Source organism: Pelodiscus sinensis, chromosome 2 (genome assembly GCF_052426305.1).
Source record: "Pelodiscus sinensis isolate ZL-2025 chromosome 2, ASM5242630v1, whole genome shotgun sequence".
NCBI lineage: Eukaryota > Metazoa > Chordata > Testudines > Trionychidae > Pelodiscus > Pelodiscus sinensis.
The window spans coordinates 59,532,554-59,553,122 of NC_143053.1; the positions used below are offsets into that span (position 1 = coordinate 59,532,554).

At 42.5% G+C, this 20,569-nt stretch overlaps 1 protein-coding gene across 13 annotated transcripts in view; it reads right to left on the reverse strand.

Moving 5' to 3' along the window:
• The window catches only part of CSPP1 (centrosome and spindle pole associated protein 1), a 169,251-nt gene that overhangs the window by 32,073 nt on the left and 116,609 nt on the right, over window positions 1–20,569 (reverse strand). For 10 of the 13 annotated variants that reach the window (XR_016348751.1, XR_016348750.1, XR_016348748.1 and 7 more), the window contains 4 exons: window positions 17,600–17,666; window positions 14,283–14,403; window positions 11,829–11,974; window positions 10,366–10,506 (listed from right to left, as the gene is read on the reverse strand). Coding sequence is in view for 7 of the 13 variants with exons in the window: in XM_075920580.2 (XP_075776695.2) it covers window positions 10,366–10,506; window positions 11,829–11,974; window positions 14,283–14,403; window positions 17,600–17,666 (475 nt within the window). In the remaining 6 variants the exon portion in view is untranslated. The remainder of the gene's footprint in view (window positions 1–10,365; window positions 10,507–11,828; window positions 11,975–14,282; window positions 14,404–17,599; window positions 17,667–20,569) is intronic. The other 3 variants (XM_075920582.2, XM_075920581.2, XM_089776236.1) reach the window with 1 other exon arrangement.

Genomic DNA, 20,569 nt, shown 5'->3' on the forward strand with positions numbered 1-20,569 from the left:
ATGGAGAGCCCTAAAAGAAGAATCATTGGGCTTAAATGTTTAAGGCACCACACACCAATGCTCATATCTGGAGGGACACGGCTGATCATTTGACGCCAATGATGGGGTGTCTCCCAGGCCCAGATCAGAGAGGGGCTTCATAGCCTTCTCCTCATTATAGACAAAGCTCCCAGGTGTCCGAGTTCTGAGTGAGAAGGAGCAACACATACTGCACTCTACAGAGATGTTCACTTCACCCAGACCCGTACAGGCACTGATGATGTTCATCACCGATGGGAAAAAGCAAAAACAGGAGACACAATTCTGGAATTCTAGACATAGTTCAGGCACTGAGGATAGCGTCACTAACCAGAGGAAAAGAAATACTCTGCCAAATATAAACTTTAGCTACTAATGACTAAGCTAAAAATATAGTACAATTTATAAATATATTCTTTCCTTGCATACAGAGGTGAGAGTTGGTCGGTGAGGGCCAGTGCAGCACACCTGTAAGAACTGGTCACTGGTGTTGATCTACACACAGCTAACTTTTTACTCCCCCTGCCAGTGGCCCTGCTGTGGCAATGATTCATTGCCCCCTTTGAGCAAAAGGCGCATCAATATTAAAGCCAAACCCTACTGGCAGGGCTGCCAACAGAGGGAAGCAAAAGGGGTAGCTTCCCACAGGTCCAGCAATTTCAAAGGGCCTGGGGCTCCCAGCAGCAACCAGGAGCAGGGGTCTTTCAAATCTCTGCCAGAGCACTGGGGACCCTGGCTTCTACCACTGCAGCCCTAGGGCTTCCAACTGCCAGCCATGAAGGACTGGTTGGTGTGGGAGTCTACCTTGAAGCCTGTGCCCTTCCACCTGAGGCCTCACCCCTTCCAGAGCCCAGAGCCACCACCCTCCCACTCAGAACGCCAGGCCCAGTACAGAGCAGCACCCTGGTAAATCCCGACATGTGCTTTCACCCCTGCTTGCAAGTTATACAACAGCATGAACAAAGACACAATTCCAACCAAAACCATGTGGCGAAGAGACCACACTTACACTCTCGCTTGGCATTGACCACACTGCCTCTTACACTCTCACTTGGGAACACAAAGAGAGCAGCAGCACGTGTCAACCACAGACATTGCTTTGAATAATTTTCAGATTCATGTGCACCATACATATAGGAAATGGCCACTCAAGGAAAATCAATATGTTTAGTTATACAAAAATTGTAAATACTTAGTATTCTTCCTCTATCCTGTTATTGTTTAAATTGTCACAGACAGACAAGTTCCTGAGACAGGAATCCGGTCTATCTATGAATCTGTACACCACCTAGCACAACAAGGCTCTGATCTTGATCCATTCTCCTCTGGGCACTAACATAATATACATAATAAGGATTATGTTTACAGCCTTAAACCTACCTCTTACACCAATCTTTTCATTAAAATCAGTGCCTACAGTTTCCATTAACAAGTGCAAATAAAATATAAACATTAAATTAAAATATGCTAATCATATAGCTCAAACAAAAAAGTCCATGTCCAAGTTAATTCAGAACCTTGAATTAGCATTCATATGGAAAGTTAACCTGCCAAGACGTGGCAGAGGACTCGGATTAATATATGTATTGTAATGAAGATGACTTCCACTTCTATAATATTACAATTTTTGTTTTCCTTTCCCTCTCTTCATGAATTAAATAAATGTGTTTTACTTACCTTAAATTAATTGGTGAATTAAAAAAAAGATGTGAGCTAGCCACTCTCAATATTTTATTAATCATTAGGATTAAACAAGCTTCAAGGCTTTAAAATCTATCTATCTAAAGTGAACAGTGTCTATATAAAAGAACCAAATGGAACATGCAAGTAATTGGGCAACTTGGAATTAATGTTCATAAAGCCTGGTTAAGTGAATGAAAGAAACATAAAATATATGTTGTACTATCAACTTCTCAAATATCAGAAAGCCAGAAAACAGTAATTTAATGTTAAATTTAAAAAAGAATGAAACTTGTCCATCACTTCCATATCTCCCCCACAGGAGCATCTTCTAATAAAATGTATTTACTATATCACATCTGGTTCATTATTTATAAAAGCAAGTACTTTGGAGGTCCAACCATATATGGGAAATTTGAAACAGGCCACAAAAATCAAATTAAAGCCATGAGAATCCTTGTATAAACCTATCCGTTAATTAAGACAAGACAGTTTATCTGGAGAAATGGTATGAGGTAAATTGGATGAAATTCAATGAGGACAAATGTCAACGACTCCACTTAGGAAGAAACGAACAGTTTCACACATACAAAATGGGAAATTACTTTCTAGGAAGAAGCATGGCAGAAAGGGATCTAGGGGTAAAAATGGACCACAAGCTAAATATGAGTCACAGTGTGACACTGCAGCAAAAAAAGCAAACATCATTCTGGGATGTAATAACAGGAGTCTTGTAAGCAAGACATAATAGGTAGTTCTTCCGTTCTACTAATTACGTGTCCATTGGAGTACTGTGCCCAATTCTGGGTGCCACAAAACAAGTGGAGAAATTGGAGAAGGTTCAGAGAAGAGCAATAAAAATTATTAAAGGTCTAGAAAACATGACCTATGAAATAAGATTGAAAGCATTGGGTTTGTTTTGTACTGAAAAGAGAAGAGTGAGAGGGGCACAACAGCAGCCTTCAGGTACTTAAAAGGGTATCACAAGGAGGAGGGAGAAAAATTATTCTCCTTAATCTCTGGTAAAACATGAAGCAATGGGCTTAAATTGCAGCAAGGGAGGTTTAGGTAGGACATTAAAAAAACTTCCTAACTGTCAAGGTGGATAAACACTGGAATAAATTGCCTAGGGAGGTTGTGGAATCTCCAACATAGGAAATATGTAAGAGCAGGTTAGACAAACATCTGTCAAGGACGATCTATATCAGGGTTACTCAACATGAAGCATGCGGCCCGTCAGTGTGGAAGAAGCTATTTGCATATATTTGCATGTATATGCAATAACACTTAAGTTGCAACCCTCAGCATGTGCTGTGACTATCATTGTGGCCCCTGGGTCTTCCAAAGTTGAGTAGCCCTGATCTAGATGGTGCTTGGTCCTGCCATGAGTGCAAGCAACTGGGTGTGATGACCTTTAGAGGTCCCTTCCAGTTCTACTATTCTATGATTCTATGATAAAAGACATAGTTTTATGTATTTTTATCAAATGAATAATACCCTTGAACGGAACAAGATTGACAGCACTGAAAGGTAAAGTCCTCTATGCAGTCACATAACAAAATAATACATCATGTGACAATACTAACTTTCCCATACTACATTCCTAATGTTTCAACCTGGACTTCCACTGAATATGATGCCTAATCCTAATTTTGATTTAGAGACATGGCCATTTTAAACTGGATGAAGACCACCAACTCATTTCACACAAGCCAGTGAATAACACTACTAAGCTAGTCCAGTATGGTGTGACATGAAAAGTTCTGTACAGGCAGTCCCCAGGTTACGTCAGTCCAACTTAAGTCAGACCCCTAGTTATGAACTGGGGAGGGAGGCCCGCTAGTGTGGGGTGCCTCCCCCACTATCACCACCTCCAGCGGCGCGGGGGGCGCTTCCCCCCACCAGACCAGGGAGACACGGAGCTAGCGCCCCACCCCAGCAGACCAGGGAGACGCGGAGCGGCTTTTCTCGCCGCAGAGGATGCGGGCGGTGGGACCGCCGAGACGCACTGCGATCCCACCGCCCGCGTCCTCCACGGCGAGAAAAGCCGCTCCGCGTTTCCCTGGTCTGCTGGGGGGGGAGGGCGCAGCTAGTGTGTCCCCCCCCCCCCAGCAGACCAGGCTTTTCTCACTGACGCCTGGGGTAGAGCAGCTGGGGGGCTGCTGGGTTGGTCCCACAGCTCTGAGGTGCGGCTCTACTGGACCAACGCAGCAGCACCCCAGCTGCTGTGTCCCAGGCGTCCAGATTCAGCCGCTGTTGAAACTTGATCAGCAGCTGTTTCCAGGAAGCCCGGGCAGAGCAGCTCTGCCTCGGGCTTCCTGTAGTCAGCCGCTGGTCAGTTTCAGCAGCGGCTGACTTGGGAACACCTGGGGCAGAGCAGCTGGGGTGCTGCCGGGTTGGTCCAGTAGCGCCGAGGAGCGGCGCTGCGGGACCAACCCAGCAGCACCCCAGCTACTCTGCCCCAGGCGTGTCCGATTCAGCCGCTGCTGGTCAGTTTCAACAGCGGCTGAATCTGGATGCCAGTTCCGACTTACATACAAATTCAACTTAATAACAAACCTACGGTCCCTATCTTGTATGTAACGCGGGGACTGCCTGTATTCTGTTATTCAAATCCCAAGACTTAGTCCCCATATACTTTTCTTTAAGAAATTTTGTCTTTTTGCACAGTTTGTGCTTTTGAAAACTATATAACAGAGCCTTCTCCTCCCAGTAAGCCACTTTGCTTCCTTAAATACACACTTGTAAAATGCTCTACATCTGACAGAGCTGGAAGAAGTCTCAGTCCCATGTTCTAATCATTAGACAATACTGCCTTCCTTCTGTATGTATCAACAGAAGAGGGAAAATGTCTCTTTATGGACACATACTTTGACATCCTTTTTTAAAAAATCTTCTCTCTGAATACATTCTTCCCATGGTTAAATTATTGTACAGACAAAGCCTATAACTGCAAAAGCTTAGAGAAAATATTTCTCTATTTTTCAACATATTTAATTCTTACTTCCAAACACCATGGGACTACTCAGTTTCACTGTTGTTCTGGAGAGTCTCTCTCTCCCGCTAGAGCGATCCAAAATTTTTCAACAAATTGTTTTCCTAAAAAAATGCACTTTTTAGGGCCCAAAACTGTTAGCCAATTCAGGCTAAATTTGACAATTTAGTTTCAAGTTAAAAAACACTCAAAAAAGAATGGAAACATTGTGTGGATTGGGCTTCCCAAATTTGAAAGCAAAACATTGTTTCTGATCAATCTGAGCATCCAGAAAAGCACAACTGAATCTGAAACAACTTTTTTTTCAAATTCACCAAAATGCTTACTGTTATTTTTTTCAGTTTTGGTTCAAATCAAAGGGGGTGGGGAATGGTTAGGTGGGGAGAGAGGTTAATTTGGGTATGGGTGATTCTTCAGTTTGTGCCATGAATTGAAAATCCATTATTAACTCAGCTCTATTGTTTGTATGACCACTTTCACACAGCAACAAGAGAAAGGAAAACAATTAAAAACAGGGAAAAGATTGCATCAGTTATGGGCAAATAGTATTTGAAACTATTTTTGTCTTGTTAGTTTCTAAATTTAGGATGCCACTAACATTTAAAATGTTTCTCTCGCATAAAAAACTAGGAAACTACAGTAATAAATGTATATGTTAAGAAGAGTTGCATCATAGTCCACATAATATTTTTTATCTGTTGTTCCTACAGCAACATTAGTAGAATGTCTAGCATTAAAGTAAAAATAGGCTGGTCTTTGCCTGTAGAGCCAATAGCAGTATAATTTTCATACTATTAAAAAAAAAAGTCATTGTTTTTCTTGTGAATGAGACAATAAGAAAAGTGTCTGCTCCATTTTCACTAGAGAAAAAGAAATTAAATTAAATTCCAAGGAAGGTTAATTGGTAAAATAAAAAAGAAAAGGTAAAGAACACATTTCCCTTGCCCAATACTAGAGTATGAAGTGACATAAAAGACTATAAGTAAGTGTAAAATAAAAGCTGGAAAATGAAAGTCACAAGACAAAGGAGGGTAACGAATTGATGGGCTGGAGAAGTGACCTTACAAGGACTATGACACAGTTTAACAATGAAGAGATTTCACAATCTAAACTGACTTGGAAATGGAAACATCTGGCTTTGTTTAGATTAATGTTAATTTTTCATTCAGAATTGACAAGAGATGAAATCGGCAATCTGTACTGAGATTAATGGAATGAGTCAAAATGGTCTTTCATACCTGGCAAAGCACACTCCTCTAAATAAATCAAAGCCTTCTCAAAGGCAATGTGGCCGGTCAATCAGAAACAATCTGATTGGGAAAACTTTACAGTTTAGAAGGTTCCTGCCCCCAATTCAAGGTAGTAAGTTTTATGTGCATTTTATATATTATATATAAACGTTATCGTATACATAAATACCAGAAAAGCCTGTGACACAAACAAAAAACCCAAGAAATATTTATCGTTTTCCTCATTTGATGAGATTGGTTTTCATTAGGGATGTCAACATGTAGTCATGTATCAGAGGCACTGCGAGAGGGGAAGGCAGGAGGTTTTAAGCCAGCTCCCCATGTGCTCCAGATCCCGTGGAACCATCTGCCCTTCCTCCATGCTGCAGCCTCTGATAAAGAGACAGCAGCATGGAAGGTGAGGGGGGCAGGTGGGAGTTGGCACATGTGGGAAGCCGGCTTTCCACGCATGCCGGGTCCACTGAGCCGCCTGCCTCCTCCCCCGCCGCTGCCTCTACACAGAGGAAACAGCACTAGGGGAGGGCAGGGAAGGCCACTCTGTGGGATGCCGGCACAGACTCTGTCCACAAGGAGCTTGCCCCCCCCCCCCACAGATAGGGGCTGCTGCCACCCTGTGCTGCAGAACCAGGTACAGAGCCCTATACCCCAGAGGATCTGCAGGGTCTCTGACCTGCCCATGACCGCAGAGAACCCCAAGCACCTCTGGGCCATCCTCTGACCCAGAGTGCCCAAGATTTAGTCGGGGATATATAGTACAAGTCATGGACAGGTCATAGGTCATGATTTTTTGTTTAATGCCCATGACTAATCCAGGACTTTTACTAAAAATACCCTTGACTAAAATTGTGGCTATACGGAGAGAAATGAATTTAAATAATATTAACCAATTAAAATATACAACAAAGAGAAACAACATTTAGCTGTCAAAGAATTTGACAGTGATTATATTAGGATGACCTCCATCTAATCTACTGTAAGCAGCATCCATTTTGGCATTTCAAGTGAATGCAGATTTGGTATAGATGCGGAATTTGAGAGAATACAACTTGCTTTCCAGGTAAGGTTGTCTTTACCATTTCACAAAGGCTATAGCTGCAAAACTACCACCATGCAGGAAATAAAGCCTATACTAAATCAATCTTTCCAGCTTTATGTATCTATCTATCTTAGGGCATTCTATAGTGCCCACTAGTGTAGTATTTAGGTTCTTCCCAAGTCTATTCAATCTGTATATTGAAGCTTCTCATGGACTTAAGTCTTTTGCTCTTCTCCTTTCCCTGTTAGAAGAAGGTCTGATCAGGATCTATTTTGTTTTTGTCTAGATCTCATTCTTTCTTCTTCCCAATTAACCAAGTTTGAGACAGCTTTTCCAGCAGAAGGAGGAGGATTTTGCAACACTGCCTGAAAGTGGCCAGACCCTGAATTCCATAGCTAAAATCTCTCACAGTACATTCTGACTTCAGTTCTCATGTGCTTTGTCAATTGCACTGTTGCAAAAAAGATGAGATGAGCAGTTTTAGAGCATTATGGAATGCAGAAGTGAACATTATGAAACTGCATCCTAACCCACTGATGGCTTTGAACGCAAGAACCAAGATATTGAAATAATAGAGGGCTGGTTCAAAGATGTTTTGTATGTTTGCACTTAGAAAATGAAGGTTGAAAGGTTTATTTACCAAACAAGAAACAGACAAATCCTCCATTGATTTTCAATAGGGTTATGACAATTTACACCAGCTGAGGGTCTGCCCCACAGTTTTCAGCACTCCAAAAGGGGACCTGCAGTGTAAAGCTATATCAATTGCTAATTCTGACACAGGGCTTCTATGGCAATGGCTAGTTTTGAGATTGAAAATAACAGAACTTTCTCAGCATACTTATCAGCAGGGCTCAACAAATACACTTGCCTGCTCGCCTATGGCGAGTAGATTTTGCCAGACGGCGAATGCAGGGGCAGACTGGCCCGGTGGGCCGTTGTAACAGGATGATTGAAGCCTGATGACTACGGGCGGCGCGGCCCCATCCGATCCGCTGGCCAGCGGAGGAGCAGAGCCTTGTCAGGGAGGGGGAACTGAGGCGGTTCTCAGTGCCAGGCTGCCACGTATAGCTGTGGCGCAAGGAGGCGGGATGCCGGCAGGCGATTTTAAAGGGCTGCGGCAGCTCAGCTCTGGCTGCATGTCCCCAGCAGCTGGCTGCGGCGCAGCCAGGCCCCACCCCGCCGGCTCCAGTCCTGCCATGGCCCCAGCCCCCTCGCCGGCGAGAGACCACTCCTGGCCGACCGCCCGGCTCGATGCGCCCGCCCCATGCCCCATCTGGCTCCCACCGCCCATTCCCCACGCCGCCCCTCCACCCTGTATCCCCTGCTCTCCCTCTGGCTCTGTGCCGCCCTTGCACCCCGAACCCTGCTCCCCCCAGCTCTGTGCTGCCCGCTCCCTGCAGTGCCCCAGACCCCGATCCCTCTGCCCCTCCCGTTCCCCGAGTCCCATTCCCCGTGCCTCCACCGCACCCCGCACACTGCTCCCCCCCACCCCGATCCCTGCGTCCCTCTGGCCTGTGCCTCCCATTCCCCATGCCATCTCTGACCCCTCTCTCCCCCCACTGTTCCCTGCACCCCTCTGGCTCTGTGCTGTCCCTGCACCCTGTTTCCCCTGTGGGTCAGGAGTGAGGGGTGCTTGTCCATTAGGTGGGGCTGGACAGGCCAGGGAAAAGGCTGCTGTGACCCAGCAGCGAGTGAAAGTGGGAGTTCACTTGAAGCGCCTTTGCCTTTATGGAAAAAAATGAATGAAAATGCTATTTGCTATTTATAGGGATAAAATGCTGGGACAAAAATGAACACAAACAAAAAAAAAACATTGCAAAATGCAAACGTGTAAAAGAAAACAAAAGGAGGGGGGAAATGTTTTACTTGGGGCAGCAAAAAACCTAGAGCTGTCTCTGGGGGAGGGGAAGGGGCTGGGCTGGGCTGGGCTGTGGGGAGAAGAGGGGAGGGGAAAAATATGGGGAAGGGTCTTGTGCTGAGGGGAGGAGGTCAGGAGAAGAAGAAGAAGAAAGGGGAAAGCACCAAGGGACAGGGGTGCAGGAGAGACAAATACCAGCGGGCCAAGTGGAGACAATGAGGAAAAGGGCAGGAGGGGAGGTGTCAGTGGGAGGGGAGAACAGGGTGATGCTGGGAGAGGAGAGGACAAGGGCACTGGTGCTAGAGGGGGGAGGAGAAGGTGCTGGGAGAAGGCTTGAAAGAAGGGGTGGGCATGAGGAAGGTGGAGATGGAGCAATGCATGTGTGAGGGCACAGGGTCATGTGGGGAATGGGGGCAGAGGGTGCTGAGGGGGTGGGTATCAGGGAAAAAGAGGGCAAATGGAGCAGGGGCAATGAGGGAAGGGGGAGGCATCAGGAGGATACAGGTGCCAGGAGATTCTGGGGGTGAAGCAGAAGGGCAGGCACCTGCAGGAGATGAACCAGCACCAGAGGAGAAAGGCAGAGCAGGTGTAGAGGGAGGTGTTAGGAGAGGGGATGAAGAGGGGTAGCTCACATGATCAGAGTGGGGCTACTGGAGGAGTGGGCACAGGGAGGAGAGAAGGGCTGACTGAGGGGGGCAGGTCTCAGGAGGGCTGAGGGCAGTGAGAAGGGCAGGAGTCAGGACAGCAGAGGAGAGTGAGGGCTTGGGGGGCAGCAGGCACCAGGGGAGCTGATGGAGCAATGGGAGGAAACATGGCAACAGAGGGAAAAGGTAGACATTTATAAGATATTTATTAATAACTTGGGTGATAGTAATTACTGTTCTTATTCTTATTAGGAATTTATGCCATTAAAAAAACGCTTTTGGGGGGGGGGGGAGGGAGAGTGGCAAGTCCCTTTTTTGTCTGGCAAGTAGCGTTTTCTATAATTTGTCGAGCCCTGCTTATCAGCATACTTTTTCAAAAATAGGGGACTTGTTAGTAGCTAGACTAACTTCAGTGTAAATAATTCTTGGTTTCCAAACTACCTGTGATGGGTGTGGAAGTACAGTTGTCTTGCAGAACTGCTCTGCTAATGATTGAAAGCGGTTTTTAATCGCTTCCATCAAGCTCCTCTTCCACAATGGGAAATTATTTATGATTCCTTAGATTTTCTTTAAGAAACAGAAACTGACATAAACTTCTCCCATATTACTCCCAAAGAACCAAGATGAAGCATCCATTTAAGAATGAAAGTGCTGAAAGATACGTTGGCTTTTTCTTTATTATGTAGTACTAAAACATATAGAACTTCGACAGTAGCTTCGTCTTTCTGTTTTCCAAAAATCTACTATGAGCTTGCATACATTTTTTCAGAGGAAGCCAATAAGTTAAAGGAAATTTTAAATTATAACTGAGGATTATTACAGTTATAGCAAAAACAAAGATAATAAAAACACATCACATTCTCGAGTCACTTTTTTCTTACCTTCTGCAGCTCTCCTCATTTTCATTCTGTTAAGTTGCTTCTGCTGCTCTCTTAGCAATGCCTGCTGTTGAATATCTAAGGTTTGGTCATCTTTTGGAGGGTCAGGATACATATATTTCACATCTGTTCGTGTTTCTGAATCTGTTGCACAAATTGTGAATTTTAAATTTCATTGCATAATACTAGTTCAGAAACATTTACTTTAAAAATATGATCTACATGGATTTAAAAGCATGTAGGACTATCAAAATAATAATAATAATGGCAAACAGTAGATACAGTAAAACTACAATAGTCCGGCACTCCTGATAGTCCGGCATCAAAATGGCAAGAGCCTAGTGAGTGAGCTTCAGCAAAAAATGAGTCACAAGGTAACAGCGGCAGCAGCTGAACTGAGCAAAAAGGGTAAAAAAGGCTTAAAAAAACTAAAATATTATAGTATGCCGTATACAGTATGTACAATAAAAAGGGTTAAGAACACTTTATATACAGTATATAATGTATACAGTATATATATATATATAACCATTTTATAGTACCTCCTGATAGTCCGGCATATCTGATAATCCGGCACTACCTAGGTCCCATAGGTTCCGGATTATCAGAAGTCTACTGTAGCTTGTAATAATGTATGTTAAAATACCACTTCACAAGGGAAGTAAAGTATCAAATGAAGAAAGTAATTATAAGCAATTTCAATTTGCCAGAAAACAAGTCACCTCAAAGATAGTGGCAATGTATATATAAATGCCTGGGATTGTTAGAAGTGGTTGGATTAGGAGTTTTGACTAATCTATTGTAATGATGACAACTAAATTAAAGGTTGACACAGTGAATGTTGATTATGGTTAATAAGAAAGCACAGATAGGTCAAGTCTAAACTGCTCTTACAAACTCAGGGATTTTAAAAATGCCTAAATTGTTTTAGAGCACAAATCCTGTAAACTTTCACTGGGACTTTTGCTCCAATGCCATTTAGGTGTTTTTGAAAATGCCCCTCAGCACCTTTATGTGAATGGATCTTTGCATGCACAAGTGCATTAAAATGCTGCTGAAACATTCTTATATTTTCTTATTTAATGGAAGTATATCATCGTTTGGGGAACCAAAATATTCCGCACTGCAAATTGATACACATGTACCACAAAAAACAACACAGAATGTGTTGCACAATGCCATTAAAAAAATCCAAGAGGTTGTTTTAGCAATTAGCAACCAGATGCATATAAGGGCTGCTCCCTGGCCTTAATCCCTATGCCAAAGTGTAGGAAGCAAGGGAATCCTCAGTTCGCTAGGTAAATCAGAATGCCAGTAAAAAAGAATATATAGCAAGAACCAGTCCTTGTCCTTACTGTTTGTGTTAAGAGCAACTGTGAAAAGATTATTGAATTTTCTTTTAAATGCTGAGAAATGATTTGGAAATGAAAAGAAACACTCAATTAGCAAGGAGAAAATCCACTTGCCTCTATATTTAAGTTCATTGAAGTCCCAGATATTCTGAACATTGACAGGGTCAGCTGTACCCTTTGATGAAGGTCGCCTGACTGGAGCTTGCATCCGAAGCCTGGCCATCTCAAATACATCCATTACATTTTTTTCTCTTTTCCTGCTTGAAAAGTTTGTAAATCAAACATTCAATATGACTAACAGTTCCTCAATCGTAACTTTTTTTAACATGTCACTTGGTATTACTCTAGGTGAAGACTATTGCTTGTATATTGTATCCTGCCACTCAAAGAATAAAACTACCACAGTTTTGAAAATAATTATATTTCTCTGTGTGTTACAAATGGAGGCAATGTGGTATGTAAATCCGGTTAAGTTCATAATAATAACATGGAGATGAGCTGGATATTTCTATGACTGCTAAGTGATGACAGCTGCAAATAAAACAATTTAAAGGAGGAAAATGCAAAATTCATTTACTTAACCAGTGCAGTTCAAATCATTTTTTTGTAAAGATATATAGTACACTGGTAACTGTTCTTGGTATATTTTTGCAAAAGTAATGAAGTATTTTTGGCATGATACCTCTCTACAGCATTAGGCTATTATTGTGCAATTTGAAATGGTAAGATTCTAATGTATGCTTGAAGAAATGCAAGCACACAATAAACCAGAAAATAGCAGCTATTTGTTAGGTCATCTATTTCTTATATTTATGACATACAAAAGGAGAACTCTATTAGTTCAATTTAAATTTAGATAAAATGATAACTAGCATCAGCAATGTACTCAATAGGAGATATAAGAAGGATGTATTTTCTGGGTGCAAATACATACTTTACTGCAATCAATGCAAATGGGAGACCTGCTGGCACCAGAGATTTATATTTTTCTCTTAAAATATTAGGTTAAGAAAGCAATGGATATAGATAATAACCAATCAGATAATTTCTTTGAACAAAAATATATTAATATAATTTATAGATTACAAGGCCAAAAGGAACCACCGATCATCTACTCTGATCTCCTGAATAACAGAGATCACGAGAAGATTTACGTTGCATTGCTCAGGTCCTTGCATATAGCAAATTACTCTCTTTCTGTTTTATGAGAAACAGTTGCATTCCAGGCACATCCCATTGTCCTGGCACAACTAAACTGTGCCCTGCTTTAAGTTATGATAAGAGGAAGCTGCATACCAAATTTAGTGATCCTAAATCTTACCATTTAGGAGGAGTTCTTGAATAAACCAACAGAAAGACAAATTCTCTCAAATATATAGTAGAAGAATGGCCTTCCCTGAATTAATCCATGTTTATAATAGAGCATTTATCTTTTAGAAAATATGTAAGATTTGAACATTTCCAGTGATGAAGAATCTACAACAACCTTAGGTGAACTGTTCCAATGGCTAATTACCTAACTGTTAAAAATTTGCTCCTTTTTCTAATCTGAATTTGTGTTGCTTCACCTTCCAGACGTGAGATCTTGTTATACCTTTGCTTGTTAGACTTAAAAGCCCTATATTATCAAGTTTCTTTTTCCACATATCATATTGCTCTTAACCTTCTGTTTGACAAGCTCAACTGATTAAGCTCTTTGAATCTTTCCCTATAGCACATTCTCCAACCCTATTCTCTTTCCCTATAGCACTTCTCTGAACCTTCTGAAATTTACAACATTTTTCTTCAATTTTGGACATCAGAACTACACACTGTACTCCACCTGTGGTCACACCAGTGCTAAATACAGGGGTAACAGAACCTCCATTATCCTACCAGATATTGCCATTTATACATCCAACAATTGCATGAAGCTGGTGGTGGGTGTCCTGCAGGCATATGTGTGGCCTGTGAGACATTTTGTTTACCATGCCCCATACACAGGGTTGCCACTTTCTGGTGGTTTCCATTCACCTAGGTTTTTTTCCCCCTTCCAGTATGGCTGAAGTGAGAACACATGAAGCAAGGGCACATAAAGTGAAGTGCATGCTGAATGCACACAAACTGACTAGGAGAGTGATGCCTCTACATCTAATCAATTCTAGGCACACAAGCACAGTTAGCAAAACTACTATACCCTAGCATGCCATCCTTGTTACAACAATCTTGCAGCACAGTAAAATGAAGGAGGGCCACTAATGCGGCCCATTCACTAGCGATTAGTGCATTAATCCCTTTTGGCCACACCACCACACTGGGAGCTTTTTAAATAGTGTTCCCCATCTTGTAAGCATGGCTACAGAACTGCCTAAATTATTCATTTTGCAGCATGCCATGCTCATCTATGGTGCTAAATAACTAACAACATATTACTGTACTATGAAACAGCTGGAACATTTTGTATGTAATCCTAATCCCATAAGTGTTTGCATATTTTTTCTTTTGTTCAAGTATATTCTGGCAGGCTAATACAGCTTTAGGCATAGTGTGAGAACTGGCTTTAGAAGTATACATTTAAAAAACTCTCACCTAGTAGTGGCTATGTCATCATCACTGGCAACATTGAGCAATTGTTCCTGAAGTCGTCGCTCTTCACTTCGGAGCTGTTTCCTCATCTCTGACAACTCATTTATCACATTCTTTCTTTCCTCTGGAATTTAACATCAATAATTTTTAAAAAACAAACATGTTAAAGGAACACTTTGGTTTGGCCACTTCAGAAATATCAAGTGCAAAAAATATAATGGTTGCTGCTACAACTAAGGTAATACACATGACAAAAATGCAGGAATGTCACTTTGTGTCTCACTATGAAGATTAAAATGTCTGTAGAATCGGTGCAAAGCTATGGAAATAGCTAAAAGCATAATCAAGAGCCATTCTTATTCAGAATACTGCCAGATTCAATCATTACTGGGTTCTGAAGTCTGTTATTGTCCAATTTTTAAGTAACCTGTCATTCTGACTCTACAAATTACACACATGACACAGCAAGGCATGAATCTGTGCTATGCCAGGAGTCCTAGACATCATGACACTGAAGTAATCCAACCAAACGCTCGTGCTCTACAGCTGATTTGCATGCAACAATTTGATTGGTTTTATGATGGTATGGTGGATTGCCTGGTCCAATTACCACAGTTCTTCAAACCGCTGACACGGCACCACAACCAACACACTCAATAAGAGCACCAAATATCAAAATAAAGCACTATTCTGACAAATCCCCTAACCCTCATAGAATTAGGGTTACAGGGATGCCAGAATAGTGTGCCCATTATTTCAAAATATATTTGAATCAGATATCCCGAAATAGCCCTGCTGTCTAGACGTAGCCCTGGTGTTCCTCTATGCTGGACACAGTCAAACCCCTGTTACTACAGTTAGCTACTAAAAGTTGCAGACCAGTACTTAAACCCTTCCTCTCTATGTTATGTCTTATGTGCCTACCAGATCTGACCTGATTAAAATAAGTTTCAGCAGAAAGTAAAAGACTATTGACCAGATTTTTAAAGGCATTCAGGCACCTAGAGATAGAGACACATCTCATCTCCATACAGCATGTGTTTGAAAATCACACTAAGCACCTACCTGCATCTCTAGGCACCTATGTATCTAGATAAAATGGGGCCCTGTGCTCTTAATATAAAAGTTAAAAAAAGTGTGCTTGCAATGAGTAACTTACAGTGAAATGTGTATACATAATATGAGTGAAGCCAAGTAATTGTAATGGGAGAGAGAACAGAGAGCTAGCTCTCAAATGAGGCTTAGTTTACACCAAAACCTAGCTGTATCTTTCAAGGCTATGAAAAATTTTGTGCTCTATGTGATATAGTTAAGTTATGCTAACCCAACCCCTATTGCAGATGCACCAAGATCAACAGAATAATTCTTCTATCGACTTAGCCACTCTCTCTCTCTCTCTAGGGGATAGATTTACTACAGCAATGTCTTCTGTCACTGTATTATGTCTCTGCACTATAATAATGTAGCTACAGATGTGCTACTGTAGCACCAGTAGTGTAGACACTTCCCTATACATATGTAAGTAATTTACACCAATGCAAATTAGTAGTAAAATGGTATCAAATGAAACAGTATCAAGTCACACCCACTTTGTGTTGGTATAAATTACTGCAAAGATGCAGCGCAAAAAATCTGTCCCTCTGCCACCAGAGCAGTAAGCACCAACATTGCAATGCTTGGTGCAGAGTCAGACAACTGCTCCAATTCTGGAGTGTTGACTCCATCAAGAGCACTTTAAAGCAGTTGCCATGCTCCTTTTTAGTTCTGGTTTGAAAGTTTTTCAATTGCAACACTTGTCACTTATACACCTTTTGCCCAAGCACCTAAAACAGATACTATGGGGATCGCTGATGGGCTCAGGCTGTTTGCAACTATTACAGGACTTGATTATAGAATGACTATGAGCCACCATTGTGACATGGCCGTGAAAAAGTCTAATACGATCTTGGGATGTATTAGGCGAGGTATTTCCAGTAGGGATAAGGAGGTGTTAGTGCCATTATACAAGGCATTGGTGAGACCCCATTTGGAATACTGTGTGCAGTTCTGGTCTCCCATGTATAAGAAGGATGACTTCAAACTGGAACAGGTACAAAGAAGGGCCACTAGGATGATCCGAGGAATGGAAAACCTGTCTTATGAAAGGAGACTCAAGGAGCTTGGCTTGTTTACTTTAACCAAAAGAAGGCTGAGGGGTGACATGATTGCACTTTTTAAATATATTAGAGGGATAAATACCAGGGAGGGAGAGGAATTATTTAAGTTTAATACCAATGTGGACACAAGAACAAATGGATATAAGCTGGCTAGTAGGAAGTTTAGACTTGAGATTAGACGAAGGTTTCTAACCATTAGAGGAGTGAGGTTCTGGAACAGCCTTCCAAGTGAAGTAGTGGGGGCAAAAGATCTATCTGGTTTCAAGATTAAACTAGATGGGCTTATGAAGGGGATGGTTTGATGAGATAACATGATCTTGGTAGCTAATTGACCATTCATTATCAGTGGGAAATAGGTCAATGGAGGGATGATAGGAGTTACTATAGAGAACTTTCTGGGTGTCTGGCTGATGAGTCTTGCCCACATGCTCAGGGTTTAGCTGATCGCCATATTTGGGGTCGGGAAGGAATTTTCCTCCAGGGTAGATTGGCAGAGGCCCTGGAGGTTTTTCGCCTTCCTCTGTAGCATGGGGTACAGATCACAGCTGGAGGATTCTCTGCATCTTTGGGTCTTCAAAGTATTTGAAGGCTTCAATATCTGAGATATAGGTGGGAGGATTATTCTAGGAGGGGTGGGTGAGATTTTGTGGCCTGCACTGTGCAGGGGGTCAGACTAGATGATCATAATGGTCCCTTCTGACCCTAAAGTCTATGAGTCTATGAGGACTTAAAACCTGGAGTTCAGTGGTGCCCGACCTGCAAGTCACATGCAGCTCACTGGGGCTCCACTTGCGGCCCACAGACACCCTCCTCGCCCTCCGCCATGTGTCTCCCACACTTGCCTCTCGCACACGGGAGCCCTACACTTCCCTCCCCCCAAACACTTTCAAAGTACCACAAATCTGCTGATACACATGCCATCCCTGCTCCTCCCCCTCTCTTCCAGATCTGGAATGCCACAAATCAAAAGATCAATAATTTTTCCACTAGGCTAAAATATTGGTTAGAAAAAAAATCAAATAAAAATATTTGTGGATATTTTTGGCATCTAAAAGCATCTGTTTTTTTTTCCTCCACAAGATAATTAGTCAATATTAGAAAAGAAAACAAGAAAGAGGAGATTAACATATAGTTATACTATCATGGAATAAAGAGAATACCAACCATATGCACGCAACTGGTTTCTTCTAGCAGGGACTGGAGGAGACAGAACCCTAGATTGTGGAATATCCTAGCAAACATAACAAATACGTCATTTTTATACTTGACAGTAAGCAAGCACTTCAGACAGAAGAGAAATTAAAATGTACTGAACTTAAAAACTATCTGGTGAAGCTACTGGCAGGATGGGGGAGAAAGAATAAGAATCTGACAGTCTCTGGTCATCTCTATTTCTTAAAAAACTTGCTGTTTAAATAAACTGATTATATTAAAAATATTAAATATATTGATGATACTAAAATCATTATCATCATTTATTTGCACTATGGTAAAATCTATAAGTCCCTATCAAGGTTCAGGGCTTAACTGTGCTATGTTACACAAACCTATAAGCAAAAGTTTGTTTCATTCTGGTTGGGAAGGGGAAGAGGGAGAAGTATCATACAATGCATCAACAACACTTTCAGACATTTAAAGCCTCGTCTGGTACTCTTTCAAAAAGTGTCTTTCAGTATGCTTTCTGAAAGAGTAATGAAAACTGATTTGTCTTGTCCACATTAACATATATACAATTTTCACTTCCAATTTGGAGAGACATATTGCTAAAATCCATTTTCAGCAATGACTCGTTAGTGTAGACTGTTTTTTAAGGTGGGCCGAGGATTAGTTTGTCTATTGCTTCATGGGAGTGGGGGGAGGTGAAATGGCAGCTATGACACAAAAGGTTAGATTAGATGGAAAATCTGAGACTCTTCAGGGCCTATTATCTTATATATAAAGAACTTGTGGATATTGTCATGGAGTGCAAATTATTTATCGTATTTTGGATGAATGTCTGTGCTGCAGTTTCCCCTATGTGTAACATGATTAACTAGGTGGTGAAGGGGGGAGTTATTTACTTTTTGTTGAGACCCAGAGACGACTGATGCCTACCTGCCTGGGCCACCTTGCCCATGGAAATTCCCAGAGGACAACGACCACTGCAACAGCCAGAACATTTAGCACCTAGCAGTGAACAAGCATGGATGCCTCACCCAGGAAACCAGCTGGGTGTGACCATTTGAAGAACAAAGGACTATGGGAGGGGCCAGGTGAGGGTGTTAAGTGTGGGCTGCTGGAGGCAGGGGAGAAGCTGCTGAACTGGGATTCGAGAGGCAATGAGGGCTCTGGGACTGATTCAGATGAACTATGTTAACTAAGCATTTTCTACGCTGTATTCCTGACAGCTCTGCATTTACTGAGTCATTTTGGAGTAAGTAAGTTGGGAGTGCATTGCTCCCTTTGGGTGTGTAAATTTCCCTCAAGTATCCATCACCATCCATGAACCATCACCTCCATACTGGGAAGTGATTATTCCCTTTTAGTCAGCATTGGTGAGGCTACATCTGGACTATTGCATGCAATTCTGGGGACCCCATTACAGAAAGGATGTGGACGCATTGGAGAAAGTTCAGCAGAGGGCAACAAAAATTATTAGGGGCCGGAGCACATGACTTAACGAGGAGTGGCTGAGGGATTTGGGTTTATTTAATCTTCAGAAGAGAAGAACAAGGGGGGAGGGGGAGGATCTGATAGCAGCCTTCAACTTCCTGAAAGGAGGTTCCAAAGAGGATAGAAAGAGGCTGTTTTCAGTAGTGAGGGATGGCAGAACAAGGAGCAATGGTCTTAAGTTACAGTGGGGAAGGTCTAGGTTGGATATTAGGAAAAACTATTTCACTAGGAGGGTGGTGAAGTACTAGAATTGATTACCTAGGAAGGTGGTGGAATCTCCATCCCTAGAGGTTTTGAAGTCCAGACTTGACAAAGCCCTGGCTGGGATGATTTAGTTGGGTTGGTCCTCCTTTGGGCCGGGGGCTGGGCTCGATGACCTCCTGAGGTCTCTTACAGCCCTAGGATTCTATGATTCTATGATAACCTTGGACCCATTATCTTCGAGGACTCATGAAGGATGGACAAGTTCCCCAAAGACTGGAGAAGGACAAACATAGAAGGGAAGGTTACTCAACTTGTGCAGTAACTGGAGTTCTTCAAGATGGTTGTCCCCATGGGTGCTCCACCTTTGGTGCGCCAGTGCCCCTGTGCCCATGGTCGGCAGATTCTTAGTAGCAGTGCCCCTCTAAGTTGGCTGTGCACATGGAATGCTGGCATGTGACAGTTGGAACTATCACCCCATGTGCACAGCCAACTGCCTCCTCAGTTCCTTCTCTGACCCAAATGTAAATGGATCTGAAGCCGAGGGGAGAGGGATGGGTAGTGGAGCACCCACGGGGACAACCATCTCGAAGAACTCCAGCTACTGCACAAGGTAAGTAACCTTCCCTTCATCAAGGAGTGTCCCCATGGGTGCTCCACCTTAGGTGACTACAAAGCAGCGTCCGTGCTTGGTGGTGGGTTCTTCGGTGTGCAAGCTCAGTAGCTGCAAGAAAAGTTTGCCCAAAGCACGCGTCTGTATCGGCAAATGCCTGAATTGCTACCCTCTTAAAAGGTCCTGGAAGGATTTTAAAATCATGTATGAAAGCTAAAAGGTATGAGGGGAAAGGGAACAACTGCTCTATGTGACTGAAGCCGGCAGCGGTCAGAGAAGAACTGAGGAGGCAGTTGGCTATGCACATGGGGTGACAATTCCAACTGTCATGTGCCAGCATTCCGTGTACACAGCCAACTGGAGGGGCACTGCTATTAAGAATCTGCCAAACATGGGCGCAGCAGCGCTGGCACACCTAAGGTGGAGCACCCACAGAGACACTCCTTGAAGAAGAACTTATATTTAAAAAGGGGGAAACAAAGAAGACCCAGGAGATTATGCTCCAGTTACCAGGAAAGACACTGAAACAAATTACCAAATAATCAATTTGTAAGCACCTGGCCTAGAAGATAGTGGAATGACAAAAAATACTTAACATGGGTTTGTCAGAAAGAAAGCATGCCATGCCAACTTACATTTCATTCTTTAACAAGATTATTGGTTTTGGA